Source organism: Cuculus canorus, chromosome 15 (genome assembly GCF_017976375.1).
Source record: "Cuculus canorus isolate bCucCan1 chromosome 15, bCucCan1.pri, whole genome shotgun sequence".
Taxonomy (NCBI): Eukaryota; Metazoa; Chordata; class Aves; order Cuculiformes; family Cuculidae; genus Cuculus; species Cuculus canorus.
Genome location: NC_071415.1, coordinates 8,313,418 through 8,329,151, shown reverse-complemented (window position 1 = coordinate 8,329,151; position 15,734 = coordinate 8,313,418). Strand labels below are relative to the sequence as shown.

At 52.2% G+C, this 15,734-nt stretch overlaps 1 protein-coding gene across 1 annotated transcript in view; it reads right to left on the bottom strand.

Moving 5' to 3' along the window:
- The window catches only part of PKD1 (polycystin 1, transient receptor potential channel interacting), a 91,793-nt gene that overhangs the window by 47,549 nt on the left and 28,510 nt on the right, over positions 1-15,734 (bottom strand). Inside the window, exons 2-6 of the mRNA XM_054080711.1 lie at positions 9,418-9,489; positions 8,831-8,902; positions 7,021-7,190; positions 4,357-5,025; positions 3,840-4,023 (exon numbers count right to left, since the gene is read on the bottom strand). Of these exons, the coding sequence (XP_053936686.1) occupies positions 3,840-4,023; positions 4,357-5,025; positions 7,021-7,190; positions 8,831-8,902; positions 9,418-9,489 (1,167 nt within the window). The remainder of the gene's footprint in view (positions 1-3,839; positions 4,024-4,356; positions 5,026-7,020; positions 7,191-8,830; positions 8,903-9,417; positions 9,490-15,734) is intronic.

Here is a 15,734-nt window from a genome sequence, read left to right as displayed (position 1 = left end):
CTTCATCTGGACGTCATGGGCTGCATTTAACAATGACCTCTAGTTACTAAAGGATTTCAGTATCTATTCTACCACCAGAAACTTTCAAACTAAGGCAGGGGAGATTTAGACTGGATATACAGAAGAAAGGCCAGGGTGAGGCCCTGGCCCAGGTTGCCAAGCAAGGCAGTGGAGGCCCCATCCCTGGAGACATTCAAGGTCAGGTTGGATGGGGCTCTGAACAACCTGATCTGGTTAAAGATGTCCCTGCTCTTGCAGGGGGGTTAGACTCGATGACTTGTAAAGGTCCTTTCCACTGCAAACCATTCCATGATTCTATGATTCGAACCTGGCTCCTCCACATCACACCATCCTGCTGTCTACCAGCCCTCCAAACCTCTATCCTGAGCACAGCAGAAAGCCACCTCTCCTCTGATCCAGAGGAGAAAGTCGAGCCAATGAGATACAGACAGAGCAACCAATGCCAGCCCCACAGTGCAGAGGAACTGGGAGAGGGGCACAGCTCAGAGGGGACCACTCTGTCCACTCACTCAGCCCCTCACGATCGCTGCCCCACAACCTGAGTCATCCCATTCCCAGTATCTCACTCAAGATACGAGAGGACCCAGTTAAAGGCTCCACAGAACTCCTGACGTACTGGTAAGCACCAAGTTGAACCAGCCACAACTACTTCAGCACAAAGGTATCAGGAGGATAATGAAACACCGACAGGAGGTGACGGTGGCTGGAGAGGAGAACCACAAGGCTCTATAGCTTCCAGAAATCTCCCTCCACCTGCACATCTTCTGCTTCTCCAGAATGCAGTCGCTCCCTTCCCATCGATATGTTCATTAATGGTGGTCCTGGGCTCCCCTGCAGCGGGCTGGGAGGGCCGATGCCACTCGTGGGTGCTGAAGGGCTGAGACCAGATTCCCCAAGGCAGAGCAAACCCTACACAACACAGGGAAGTGGGATTATCTGCCCACCAAGAAGTATCACTTGATACTTCAAGTTGAACTTGAAGGTTGACTTGAGCCTCAGATCCCTTTAGGATAAGGGCAGTCTGTTCAAACAGCCTGCACAGCAGCTGAAGTGACTCTCACAGGCACTTTGAGGCCTGTATTGAGTCACGGCTTCAGAGGAACGGTGCCATCACGCAAAACCGTCTGAAAATCATAGAATCATGGAATAGCTTGGGTTGGAGGGACGTCAAAGCCCATCCAGTTCCATGGGCAGGGACACATCCCACTGAATCAGGTTGCTCAAAGCCCCACCCAGCCTGGCCTTCACCAACTCCAACCTCTGGGGCAGCCTTTAGAAAACGTGTGCTTCATCTGTGCAGACCTCTGGAATTTGCCACCAGGCAATTCTCCTGGCACCAGTGTAGGATGAAAGCTCGGACAGTGCCAGCTAAAGGGGCTCCTCTCCTCTTTGATGTGCTGCTGGGGGTTCATCATCCTGCATCGAGAGGCAGCAGCCACAGAGGGACCTAAAATGGAAGATGAACCCCACAAACACCAGGACCATCTTAGGAAGATGAAACGTCCCTTCCACATTTGGAAACTGGCTGGATCCCAGCAGAGACTCTGGTGGAAAGCGCTGACTGCTCTTTCAGCCACAGACAGCCTGGATAACTGTTTTGAATAGCACAGATTGACATCGGAGTCATTTGTTCTATATTAACTTCTAGGGGGGGAACAACCTCATGGTGTGAGACCCCAGCTCCTTCTTGCCTCTCCCTCCAACTCTGCTTCGGCCACGCCTGCCCCTCCCGGGCACCCAGGGTGGCACGACTGCTCTGAAAAGCAGGCAAGGGACATAAGCGGTGTCTTTCCACCACCAGGCTCCCGCCAGACGGAAAGATTAATGAGGTCATGCTGAAAAACGACGATGAAAATAACTGCTGAGTGAATCAGGAGTTTTCATTGCAAATAAGATTAAAAAATAAATAACCGCTGCGCTCTGCTCCCGAACCACTGGCAGGGGATTAGGGAGATCAGGCTTGGAAACCACTTGTTTGCTGCCACCAGTAAAACTCCACAGAGATTTTCCTTCTCTAATTCCAGCTATGATCTAACTGCAGGTCATCAAAAACAGAAAAAAAAAGAAGAAAAAACGCAAAACAAAGAAAAAGACTGTTGGCTGGTTTCCCATCCCTGCCCCACTGGTTGGCCCGCAACCTGCGGAGAGGAACAAGAGGATTCGGGGCATCCTTTTCTGAAGGAACTGAGCATCCCTCTGCCTCTGAGGAAGGAACACGCTGCCTTGCTGGGGCAGCAGGAGGAGCAGGATGGAGCCTGAGGAGGTTGGGAAGGGGACAGGGGCTCCCAGCATTGCCTCAGAGGGGAAGCGGGGTCCCCTGGAAGCGGCGCTCTGGTGCTGGAAGGGGGGCAAGGGAGCAGCTCAACACCCGCTGCTCCTGGGGAGGCCACGAGACCCAGGACTGAAGGAGAGGAGAGCGCCGCCCGCGCTGCTGTGCACTCTAATGGGAAACAGATTTCGGCTTCTGTCATTTTCCCACAAGAAACTCTGGAGGTTGCATGTTCCAAAAACCTGTGGCTCCACCGATTTGGCTTTTATCGCCAGGGAAATCGCATCCTGGAAGTGCCTCATTCATGTTTATCTGAATGGATTAATAAAATAAATACGTGAAATAAAGGGGACCGGGGAGGAGAGCAACGTGAGGCGGCAGCTGGGGAACAGCTTGGACAGCTCGTTCCCTTCCGAGATCTCATGATTCCCTCACACCGCAGCCCATCAAAGCCCGGCACGCAAGGCCTGCAAACTCTGAGCACCACCAACGGTCCCCAACCCCTGGGAAGAGACAGACTCTGCTTCCCCAGAGGAAGGACCACATCTGCAACCTCGGGATGAATCCCAGTGTGAAGGGAAAAGGGCGTGGATACAAATTTGGGGAGAAGGGGCTGTCAGCCCTTCAGCAGGCCTGCATCACCAGCAGCTGCTCCCTTTGCCTGTGCTTTCTGGGTTGTGTATCATGGAGAGGCCATCTCCAAGATCTACATCTGGGAGCACTGACGGGAGCTGTCAGGACCCTGGATGCTCTCCTGCCCATCTCCCCTCCCAGAAAATGGCACTATGAGGGGCGGATTCCATCACAGGCTGAAGCTTTGTGTGCTCTCTGTTTCTAAAGCCTAAGTCCTGAGGTGGAACAGATGCTGCTAGAGCCTGACACTCAGCAAGGAGCACTGTGCCTTCTCAGGAGGTGGAAGAAGCGGGGAAGAAGCCTGGGTTCCAGGCTGCAGCCACGTCTGGGAAGGGGCGGAATCCCAGCTGGGAGGCAAGATTGCAGGACGGCTTGGCTGGAGTGGCTGCGGGATGCATGGGACAATCTAGCTGTAATCCTGCTGATGGAGGGAGCCAGTTGCAAGGTGACCCTCAGGCCCTGCCTGGCAGCCAAATGCCCTCTGGACATGAGCACCCAGCCCTCTCCACCATCCAGCCAAGTCTGCAGGCTTTGCTGAGCTCCCACATGGAAAGTCTGCCCAGCCCAGCCCTGTTTGCCTCTCTGCACCATTACAGATGCACCCACAGCCACCAGCCCAGGGGACAAGATGCCTTCCAGCAGCAATCCCACACTTCCCACTTCTGACTTCCAGACTTTCTGTCCCATTCCTCTTCTTCCCTTCACAGCATTTAAGCAAAGAAGCCAAGTTCAGCACAGACTCAAGCTCTGGTCAGCAGCCTCACCTCTGCCACATCTCCACACGCAGCCTGGACCCTTGCGCCTCTCCAGGCTGCCGGGCTCGGCACAACCATCCCACCATCCCACTGGACAGATGTAACCCCAGGAACACACAACCCCTCCCTGGGAAATCTTACCCCTTGCCGTCCTCGCTTACCTGATGACATGAGCGACCAAGAAGCTCTGGATTTCGGGGCTGCTGACAAACGCCAGCTCTCCATTGCCGTGCTCTTGGCAGTGCTGCTGGGCCTCCAGCCACTCGGCCTTCTCCACCACCAGCTGATAGCAGTGGTTATTGCCCGAGAAAACCAAGCCGTCAGGAGGACACATGGGATGAACTGCTGCATGAGGGAGAAGAACACAGCATGACATCCTTCCTATGGGTCCTAAAACCTCAATCGCACCTGGGGAGCGAGGCTCCTGGAATGTTCCATCCTTCTCAAAGCCCGTAAGACTGCACCCCCATAAGATAGCCCTTTTGCTGTTTAGATGCCCTCTGCGCAATCACCTTCTAGGCCCTGGGCAGGGTAAAACACTGCCTGGTCAGTCAGGGGAGCAGGGGGTGCCCAGTGGAGCCATCCCATACTCCTCGTTAGGAGAGAAGGGAAAGGGAAAGCCCAGGACCCACTGCCATCCTTCTCTCGCCCAGCACCTACCTCTCCAACCCCGCTCACCTCTGCTCGGCTCTCCAGCCTCTGTGGTGATACCGTACGACACCGCAAGGCCAGTGCCACCTCTGTTGCGGATCCATATGTCCAGGCTCTCATTCGTCCTGACCAAGGAAGGACATTGCAGTTCTAACTGCTGGGGTGAAGCCACCACCTCAATTCCTGCCTGCACATACAAGACTCTTGTGCCCACGAAGATGGTGGCAGTGACATTGTACTGCCCAGGTAGGGCATACGTGTGGACAGCTGTGTTTCCAGTGGTATTGAGAACCTCTGTCTGGTCCCCAAATTTCCACTTTAAAGTGCTGACAGCAATAGGAATACTGACGTTGAAGAGCACGGCCTGGTGTAGACTGTATCGGGGCTGGAGTCCAGCGAAAGACACAGGCAGCTGTGCCTGGAAGGGAGAGGGGACGAGTGACGGGCCACCGCAGGCCTGCTCGGGCAAATGCTCAGTGCAAAATGGCAAACAGCCAGAGGAAGAGTTTGTTCCATGTGCAGTGCCACACAAACACTGCCCCTGGGCGCCAAAACCTCCATACTTCTGGTCTTCAGCGTAACAGAGGGCACTGCAGGTCTCCTCAGTGAGGTTCCCAGGGTGAACGGACGTGAAGAGGATGACGAGTTCAGCTCCTTCTGTGTGGTTGCTCGTCAGACACGTGATGTGTTGAGCTCCTGGGGGACAGAACAGAAGATCTTCTTGCACACTGACACTGTGAAGCCATGGCTTGGTAAAATCCTCCAAGAGACACCACCCCACACTCCTGGAACGGACTCCTCCTGGGCAGCTCCTACTTCAAGCATTTCCTTTTTGAGACTTGCCTGGGAAGTTTCAAGTCCCTCAGCAACGATTTCCAAACTCTTTATGTTAATTAATGATGACAGAAATTAGAAGCCAGTCACACAGATTTATAGAGCAGCAACACCCAGTAAATAAAGTGGGTCTTTGGAGAGCCTGACAGTCCTATGAGACACAAAGCCATGGAATCTAACCCTCAAGAGAGCTCCCAGGACTGGCCACCAAGTAAGACCAAGAGAAAAGGTTATCCATTGGCTGCAGGTTTAAGGGCGTGCTGCCTGGCGCTTCCAGCAACGAATCTACAACCAAACAGAGGGTGGGCATCGGGGTGTGGGGGAAACACCTCCGGGCTCTCCACCAGGCCCAGGGTGGAGCTGGAGCAGCCATTGCAGCCACCTTCCACCCTAGGGAGAGCCAAGAGCTTCCCACCTTCCTGCAGGCAAAATGTGGTGCTAGAAGAGGGCAACGCCACCCACAGCCGTCACCTGAGGGGTGTGCACCTATGCACAGAAACAACACGTGCCTGGCTACAGGGAGCGCACACACACACGTGCACAGACTCGCAGGCCCAACGATGGCAGTCACAATAGCCCTTTTCTCAGAGCAACAGCTCATTCCATTGAGTCTGCTTCCCTCTCACTGGTCTGCGAGGGGTGGGACGTTTCTCTGCCACAAACAGCCAGGCAGGGCCTCTGCCACGTGCAAAGCCGCAGCCCAGCTGGGACCGCCTGGCCTCCTCTCCAACGCTGCCCACGCAACTGAGCCATGTTTGCTCCTCTGTTTCTGCTGGTTGCTACAACATCTCCCCCTAAACATCTCAACAGCTCCAGCCTTGCGTGATCTTCCCATCTCAAACCCATCCAAACCGTCCAGCTTTTTCCCCAGCCTTCCTGCAAACATCCTTTTCTTAAGAACAGTCCTGTGAGGAGGAGCGCAGGATGGGAAACGCTTTGCTTTTTAACACCAGCCTGGTCATACTTCCCCGCTCCCTGCCGGTATCTGGTGGGCTGGCTCCCACCGACTCCCACTGCACTGAATTACCCAGGACACAGCCCCATATTATTCTTTCCTCGGTAACTTAAAGGAGCTCAAAAAGGAAACAACAAACTAGGAAGGGGAATAACAGTGCTGGTGTTATTGCCCTGGGTATTGCTGCAAGGCCAGGGGTACTCTGGTGTGGAAAAAGGAGCCAACATCACCTAGTTTGAGCCCTGGGAGCCCTGTGCTTCTCCAGGCAGCTCCTGTCAGCCCTGGTTCCCTCAGCACTGCATCCTCCTGTCACGCATTAAAGGAGATGCCCGATGGGGGAAGCACCCGCTCTCCCCACCTCTCACTTACTCAGAGACAGCTAAGCATACAGGCAGGGGGAGTTTTCTGATGGTTCCCCCTTCCTACTCTCCAGTTTAAACACTGCTCAACATCTCTGCCAAGGCAGTGAGAAAAATGCTCCCAGAGCAGGTGATGGGCTGTAGATCGTGGCAGTGTTCATTCAATGCTCCCGACGTGGCGCCTTGTGACCTGCAAAGATTCAGCTTGGCATGTCCTCAGGTCCCACCAACTCTGAGAGATTGCAATGCTTAAAGTCAGACTGTTGAAAGCTTGAGGGAGTGAAAGCCCAAGGCTGGAGATCACAGATCCAGAGCTGCTTGAAGCTTGCTCTGTAATGAATTTACTGATCTCGGCCCTAGCAAGACTGACCCCAGCCTTAAGGCATCACGGTATAATGCTATACTACCATTATTTGCTTAATTAGATTAGACCTGGTGACTTGAAGTCTCAAGAAGTTGAGATGTGACCCCCAGCCCCCCCTGGGCCCATCACTTCCACTGGTTCGACCACATCCCCCACCACAGCCCGCAGCGTTTCCTCACCGCATGTAGCATTGACGAACGAGACATCGAAGAGGGAAAGGTTTGCCACCTCGGGCGGGTGAGCGCATCTCGTTTCTGATGCCTGAATCACTTTCACTTTTCTGTCTTCCACCCAACGGGGCAACCAGGAAAGTTTGCAGTCACAAACAAATGGATTCCAACTTAAGTTTCTGCAACAGGGAAATCAGAAGGAAGTCAGGAATTAACGTGACGTGTGCTCAGTGTTAATTAAGCAGCGTGCAGATCCCTCGCTGCTTCCATCCGCACCACTGTGCTGTCATGCTTCCCAAAGAGCTGCCAGGGGAGTTAATGAATAGGGAATCAAGCCATAAGTAACATGATTTTTCTAGAGGCTAGAATTAGGCAAGCACTCCAAGTACTTTTTTCACACTACAAATAATTGTTGCAATTAGAAGCAAATTACAGACACAATCTCCTATTTAAAACAGCCTGCGAACAGCCGTCGGGTGTCACAGCCGCCTCTCCAGCTAAGGGGGACTATTTACAGCTCCATTAAAAAATAGCAAAGAGAATAAAATGGATCTGTCAAAAAAGAAATGCAAAGTCAAGGAAAACCTTTCCATGTGGCAGCTTAAATGAAAAGATGGAAACTTTAATTGCAGCTGAGCTCAATCCAAATGACAGCCTTTGGCGCTCAGCTGTGAACAGGACGGAGATGGAAAGCTGCTTGTTTGGCTGACGCCAGCCGGGCTGCGCCGGGGCCAGATCCAGAGCTCCACATCGAAAGCACCACTGTGCCAGCCAGTCTGAGCGAGGACAGACTCGGACCCAGCCCGGATCCTTCCAGTGTCACCGTACACAGCAAAGCAGCTCTGAAAACGCCCTTTGTAACCTGTTATTTATTTAATTGTGCCTTGTTAGTTATTCTAGCACTGTTTGAGCTAAGAGTTCATTCTGCTTAAGCAGGAAGGATCATTCTGCCACTAAAATGCATGTGCTTTCATATGACTGCTCCTCATTTTTGTGTACGGCAAATTACACAGTATCTGTGGATGGCACATTTTTGCTTTGAACAAAAGTGCAAACTAAAAGCAACTTCTCCTGATGTTTCTTCCGTATCCGAGAACAACCATTACATGAACCAAGAAGAGCAAACCATCAGCAAAAGGCCTCCACTGATCTAACGCTCAGCTGCAGAGACATGGGAAAAACGGGTGGCTGAACTATTTTCTTGTGCCAAGCGCGACTCCACAGGGTTCATCCTTTGGCTCATTCAGATACAGAACACCCACTCTGTGCCGTGACTACATCCATCTCCCCTGGAAATGCATGGATTTCCCTCACCTTCCCTCATATAACAGCACACCTTTTAATTACTTCAATTAAAAACCTCTATAAGCCAAGAACTTGATTTACGTAGGGAGAACAGCTTGGAGTCTCTTCAGGTGACTCAGACACCTCCAACGGGGTCTTCAGTGCTGCAGGTTAGTGCCCTTTTCATCAGATCCCACCATCCCAAAGTATGACCATAGAAAAAGGAACAGCCAAGCATGTCCCACCGACAGGAACCTAAGCAAAGCTGGGGGGAGAGGTAGGGAAGCTAGGAAGGCAGTGGCAGAGGGTGGAGGTACCCAGGAGACAAAAGCAAAGTCTTCGAAGAGGTTAGGCTAGAAGGGCACAAGCAGGACTCAGTTTGAGAAAGAAACTGGAGTCCAAAAGGCAGCTGCTTGGTTGAGCACCTGCCCCAGAAGCCCCCAAGACAGCGCTGCCTCCCACCCCGCTGGGAAGGGAAGAGCTGTTGCAAGGAAAGGACTAAATAGAGAGCTGGGAACAAAGAAAGTGAACTTACATTTCACTTAAATTAAATAAATTATCAAATATTCCATCTTCTAATGTAGAAATCTGGTTGTGGCTTATATCTCTGTAAAAGAGGGAAAAAGAAAGGAAAGTTCAACAAGTGCACACAGAATCTGGGCAGCTTCAGGGACAGCTCAGGGAGTGGGGAGTGACGGGAGAGGAAGGCAGGCTTTTCCCCGACCAGTGCTGGGTTCCTCAAGGACCTTCAGACTCAGTACCCGATTCTCTGAGAAGATAAGTGGAATTTGGAGATCGCAGCTTTATCATGATAAAGCTTCAGGGCAGCTTCCACGTACTAACGTGCACCTTGTGACAAATCTAATCCTACTGCCTTGATCTCGTCCCCTTCCAGCAGCCCAGCAGGTGAGATCCTGCCCACCTCTTTGGATGCCAGTGAGGGAATCAGCCGCTCACCGGGCCGTGCAGCTAAATGGCTTGGGAAGGAGCCCACGGACACATCTCCCTGGGGCTCGACAGCGGAGGTCAGGCAAGAACAAGGCTAACTTTGGAAACATGAGCATGTGGTCAAGGTACCAGCTCAAGTGTGCATGGCGAGCTGGAGGACCGGCATGTACTTACAGTTTGACCAGAGAAGTCAGGCTTTCGAATATGCGAACATCTAAACCACTGATCTTGCTATTGGAGAGATCCCTAGAGAGAGAAAACACCGCTTTCAACTTCCCTTCAACTTCAATTTGTCATCCCACATTACCAGACCTCAGTAGAGCCTCTCTCCAAACTCCATCCAGACTGGACAGTTTCGGTGTGTTACAGCGGAGCCAAAAAAAACATCTTTCCCAGCTACAAAGCATTTGCTGCTCACAGCTTCGCATAACACACAGAGAGAGATGAGGACTCTCATGATACACACACCGCAGCGCATCCACAGCCGTGAGAGATGCAGTACTAAATGCGATTGGTCCTTCTAAAAAGATATTCGAGTCTAATATACGTTCAAAGAAGTAATTAAGGAAAAACTTAGACTAAAGGAGTAATTAACTGAGAGAAGAAAATGATGAGGAACTTCCAGGGCCATTTGTAGTGCCAAAGACCTGATAAATAATCACACAATTGATGCATTCAGCTTTTCCATTTTGAAGACCTTTTTGTCTGTCTTTGGAAAAGCTTGAAAGGGAAGTGAAGAAACAGACAATATTTTCTGTTTAAAGTCAGGTTAGATTATCCCCATAAAGGAACACTGTTTAAAAACCCTCTGATTGCTCCCTGAAACACCAACAGCCTTCAACTCTTCCAAAGCAAAACCCTTTCTGCCCTCCAGTCCAGGTCTCTCTTTCCCCCCCATCTCCTCTTTTTCATTTTTAGATGAGTTTTATAAAGGACAAGTTTCGCTGATCCCTCTCCACTCCTTCCAAATAAACTTCACTCTTTGGTTTCAGATAAATCTCCTCTGGCCAAAACCTTCTTTTAGCAGCATCAAAACACTTCTCCCGAGTCCATGCAGTGGTTATTATCCTTCATGGATCTCTGGCAGAGCCCCAGGGAGGCGGACAGGGCTGGATCCACGGCAGCCACAGCCAGCAGATGCCCTCCTGCCCACCTCCTTCCTTTTTCCTACAAGCACCTCCCGTAATTTCTCCTTCACCTTTTCGTTTTACCCCCTCATCAATTAATTCTTGGTTCAACCTGACAGTTATCCAAATGAAAAGAATTCTGCCAAACTGGCAGGAAAACTGCGTATGATTCCAGGAAACTCTGGGGATAAGGAACAGGGATGGATGGCTTTTTAAAAGGTTTATTTTCCTTGATTTTGCTGTCTGGGAGTTCTTTGCCAAGCAGAGAGTGGATTCAGAAGAGCTCACCAGCAAAGAAGGCCAAGAAATGTGCAAAATAAAGGCTCGATAAAGGCAACTTAAAAAAGGATACTGGCAAAAATATTCGATCAAGACAGTGTTCTGTTGTCTCGGGGTAGCTGGGACAACAGTGAAAGAACACAGAACATCCTTTGCTGAAGTGACACAGACCACACGGGTGTCACATTCTGCCCAAGAGACATGGAAGGCACCTCCAAACCCACTTCCAGCTTCCACTTGCAAGGCAAACACCCAAGACCAGCTTGGACTGGGATCCAGCCAGGGCAGAGCCTTCCTCAGGGAGGTTCCTGCTCCACTTCTCCTGAAGTATTGTCTGTAAATCATATCCTCTGCCTCTCCATCTCCTTCTATTGACCAGTTTTGGACAGGACCAGACCACCAACAGGACCACTCTCTTACAGGGAGACCAGTAAAAATATTTCTCTTCTTTGAAATACCTGGAAATAACCCAGTTAGTTTTTAAGCAGCACTTCAAGCCCAGGATGGAAGAAAATGGTGTTCCAGCTCTGATGCCTTCTTCCTCCCTGCCCAGACAAGGAAGACCTCCAAAACAAACCCTTCTGCTGCTACAAAATCAGGGTGTTGGCATTTCAAAGAGCCTCTTCAAGAGTTCTGCTTGGCTGACTGGGGAAGAGAGCTCTTCCCCATCCCTCTGCCGCAGCACCAGGCACAGAGGAGCTGGTCCTGAGCTGTTCCCAGCCCTTTAAAAACACTCCTGGTCATTATTCCCATTTTATCTTAGAGAAAGCTTTCAAAGTTCCGGTTAAGTGAAGGGTAAGACCCCAAATGCTCGACTCCCAGGCGTCAGTCAGTCAGCTTCGTTCCTGCCTGAGCAGGACCAGGGATGACCTGGTACCTGCTCCACTAGCAGAGCTGCTCCCACCAGCTCCAGCAAAGAGGTGAGGAGGGGATACAGGCAGCAATCCTCGCTCAGCACTGGCTGTGTTGGGCTGACACTAGATGTCACTGCCTGCTGAGCACCGGGAAGCAGCTCCTAGTGAAGAAGACTGATCCAGAGGGGACTCCAGGGGTGCAGGACACTGGGCTGCTGTGGCCAGAGGGTTTTGTTCAGGCAGGGCCAGGATGAACAGCCCCTAAAAAACAAATACATGACAACTCTCACCTCTCTGACTTGCCCAAAGCTTTGTGCGGCCAGGACAGCCTGGGAGGGTGTCAGGTCACTTGGATGTGCAACTATCAGCACTGTTGAGCCCCAGTCAGCCCCCACAGCCTCACCATGGAAGAGCCAGATGGGGCTCCTGTGCCTTTTCCCTCTTCTCCGAGCAGTACAACTTGGCTGTCATCCTGCACAACCATCACCAAGCTACCAGGCATTACCTGCTGAGCTCACTCAGCTCTCCTGCAACCAGTACCATCACCCGGCACTGACCCATGGCCCCACAGGCAGAGAAGCTCGGTGAGAAGGCTTCACCGGAGCAAGCCAGGGCTCATCTCCCAGGCAACTCTGCTTCAGAGGCTGCTGAGATGCTCTGAATCCTTGGCAACTGTAATTAACGCATGCTTTGTCTAAACCCTGACTCTTTGTCACTGACCTACAACTCACAGGTTTTCCAAAGGATGCCAAGACCTCCGTCTTTCACAGCCTGGGCACCCGTCCAGCACCTGCAGACACCGCTGAGCTCCACCCAGACCAGGCACCAGACTGCAACCCACCAGAACCTACAGTCCAGAGCCCAATTCTCTGGCTATTTTCTACTTTTCATGATCAGATGAAGAACTGATATAAAATCTTGCGGCTTCCAGCCTCCCCAGACCTCCCTGGTGCACAGCCTGCAAAGGAAGCAGAGCTCCTGCTGCCAAGACACCTTGGAGAAGCGAGGGAGGGTGGTGGATGCCAGCGCCTGCCACCTCCAGCCGCGAGTCAGTGAGCTGGACTCCCAGACGCCTGCTTGCCTTCTCCCACTGGTCGCTCTCCAACTTGGATGGAAAATCCTATCATGCCTTCCTGGCACGGGAAGACAGCTGTGAACCCAGTTAGGCTGCATGAGGAAAGTAACCAGGAAACACTGAGCAATAAAACCCATCGCAAAGGCTGTGGGACAGGACTCAGCCTCTCGGTGCCACAAACTGCCATGACTGTGTTTTCCCAGCCCACTGCCAGGCTGGAGTAAATTCGGAGCAGGTTCAAAGCAGAGCTGAAGCCAGCAGAAAATAAGGTTCTCCATTGAAATGCGCTGCACATGCACACTGCCGCCCTCTCCACCAGAAGGAAGAAAAATCTAGTTTATTTGGGCCATATTGAGAACATGCCCTGATGCGTGGAAGAGGGCAGCGATGGGCAAGGAACAACTTTTCAATCCAGCCTCAGCTTCTCCACCTGTAAAATGGAGTGATGCAAAGCCAGAGGAGACTGGGAAGGCTGGCTCACAAACCTCTGTGGGACAAGGGGCACCAAAACCCACCAATGACTACGGTATAGAACAAGAAGTGGGTGAAAGATGCCTCACAGAGCACTCTCTATGTGTCCCAGCAAACACTTACCCCGTTAACTTACACGCCTAGCAAAGAGACCTTTAAAAATACTTCTTGTGGAAGTGGAGTTGGTTGTAGGGGGAAGCTGACACTTCAGATATGGGAACATTTGGTAACGAGAGCGTCATCCTGAGCCTTGGGAGCCTTCAACTCCATCCCAGCTCTGCTACCCTGTGTGATGCTGTGTGCACAGGGAACCTCTTCAGAGCCGTGTGCATCTCAGCAGCCTGTCTCTCCGATGGCACCAGGACAGATCAGCCACCAACGAGATCTCTGGAGATGGGGCTGGGACACTTCTGGAGGGGAAAATCACTGAGCACCGATGGAAGCCAGCAGCAGGACTTTCTCCCTCCAGGATGCTCAGCTGTGCTCCAGGGCCTCACAGCCGCTTGCTGGCCCAGGGCAGCCAGGGGTTTATTTCTGCCGTGCTGTGGTGGAGAGGCTTTTTTTGGTGCACTGCTGGTTTTTCCGTAATTCCACAGACCCTATAATGTCAAGCAGAGTATAGCACGCCTCCGCCTGCCAAGCCTGATGTCATGCTCTCATTATGTCATTTGTGGGCCCGCTCTGCCTTCATTTCACAAAGAAGGGAGGCAAAAGGAGGGGAGTAGTGCTGCTTTGTGCCTTCCCCAGCCCTTTTGGTGCATGGAGCCCAGCCAGAACAGTAATGGGAAAAGTATCCGCAGACAGAGAGCAGCATCTGTGCAGAGAGGAGGCTGGGGGGAACCACAGCGGTTCAGGACAAAAGAAACTCCAGGTCTGTAAGCAGCAATAAAAGCTAAGGCTTTTGTGGGTCAGTGAAGCTCCAGAGGTGTTAGGGACAGTTTGCAGCTTGAGTGCATGTTTCCATCCAGAGTCTGCACAGGAGCCTCCATGGTGGCTACTAAGGTCCTGCAGCAGTGTAGGAGGGATAAAGCACCCACCCTCCAGGCGACCCAGTGCAGCCTGCGGTCAAGGGAAAAGCCTTTCTGTCTCCAAGGCCATGTTCCTGAGCCAGGCTGGCCCAACAGGACAGACAGGGTGAGTACACGGAGCATCTGCAACAAAGACAACCTGCCCTTTGGGGATCTTTTTCTCCCTGTGGATCAGCCATTTGGGGGTCTCCTCACAACACTGCCCCAGCCAGCTAGCCTTCTCTCATCCAGGACAGATCCCTTCACGTCTATGTGACCAAAGTAAGAGTCCTGGGGACAGGGCTGGGCCCTATTTTGGTCCAGAGACCATGTTTTAAAAACAAGAACAACTCTGCTCCTAGGATGGAGGGTCCATCCTACCCCAGATCCCATCCCCACCAGCAGTGCTCAGTACCAGGTGTTGAGGGGGAAGTACAAGCAAAGCTTCCAGCGAGTAATCCTTCCTCCCCACTTCCCAGCTCCTGGCAGCCAGCGACAGAGGACCTGCAGAGCCATAGGCTGCGCTGGGATGTCGGATTTAACAGTCATCAACAGACACATCCTCAACAATGCCGACTTCCCCCTCCTGAGCTATGATGGACTCCACAAGAGCCCACAGCAAAGCTCCAAAACCTACATGCCTTAAAAAAACATGTCCTTTCATAGAATGATAGAATCACTAGGTTGTAAAAGACCTTTGAGATCAAGTCCAACCATACCTGTCCACTTCTTAATCATATCCCCAAGCACCTCATCTACACGCCTTTTAAAGACCTCCAGGGACGGGGACCAAACCACTTCCCTGGGCAGTCTCTGCCAGGGCTTGAGAACCCTTTCTGTGAAGAAATTTTTCCCTAACATACAATCTAAACTTCCCCTGGTGCAGCTTGAGGCCATTCCCTCTTGTCCCATCACACATCACTTGGGAGAACAGGCCAACCTCCTTTCAGGCAGTTGTAGACAGTGATGAGGTGTCCCCTCAGCCTCCTCTTCTCCAGGCTAAACAACCCCAGTTCCCTCAGCTGCTCCTCATACCCTTGTTCTCCAATCCCTTCCCCAGCTCAGTGACCCTTCTCCGGACGTGCTCCAGGACCTCAAGGTCCTTCTTGCAGTGAGGGGCCCAAAACGAAACCCAGGATTCGAGATGCAGCCTCACCAGTGCTGAGTACAGGGGCAGAATCACCTCCCTGGTCTTGCTGGCCACACTGTTTCTGATACAAGCCAAGATGCCGTTGGCTTTCTTGGCCACCTGGGCCACCGCTGGTTCATGTTCCGCTGCTGTCAACCAACACCCTCAGGTCTTTCTCTGCTGGGCACCTTTCCAGATGCTCTTCCCCAAGCCTGGAGCACTGCCTGGGGTTGCTGTGTCCCAAGTGCAGGACTCTGCACTTGGTCTTGTTAAACCTCAATCCACTGGCCTCAGCCCACCAACGCAGCCTGTTCAGACCCCTCTGCAGAGCCTCCCTCCCCCGGGCATCCCCACTACGGCCAGGGCATCCCCTCTCTCTGGATAGGAGCTGTGTGCAGGGCAGCTGAGACCCAAAGAGCAGCTCCTCAATCCTGGCACCCAGCAGCTTTCCACAGACGTTCCCAAATACGGTTACAAAGCCCAACTAGGGATGAAGTCACTTGAACAAAAGGGATGCGTTACCTCACGGAGCGACATCACCTCCGGCAC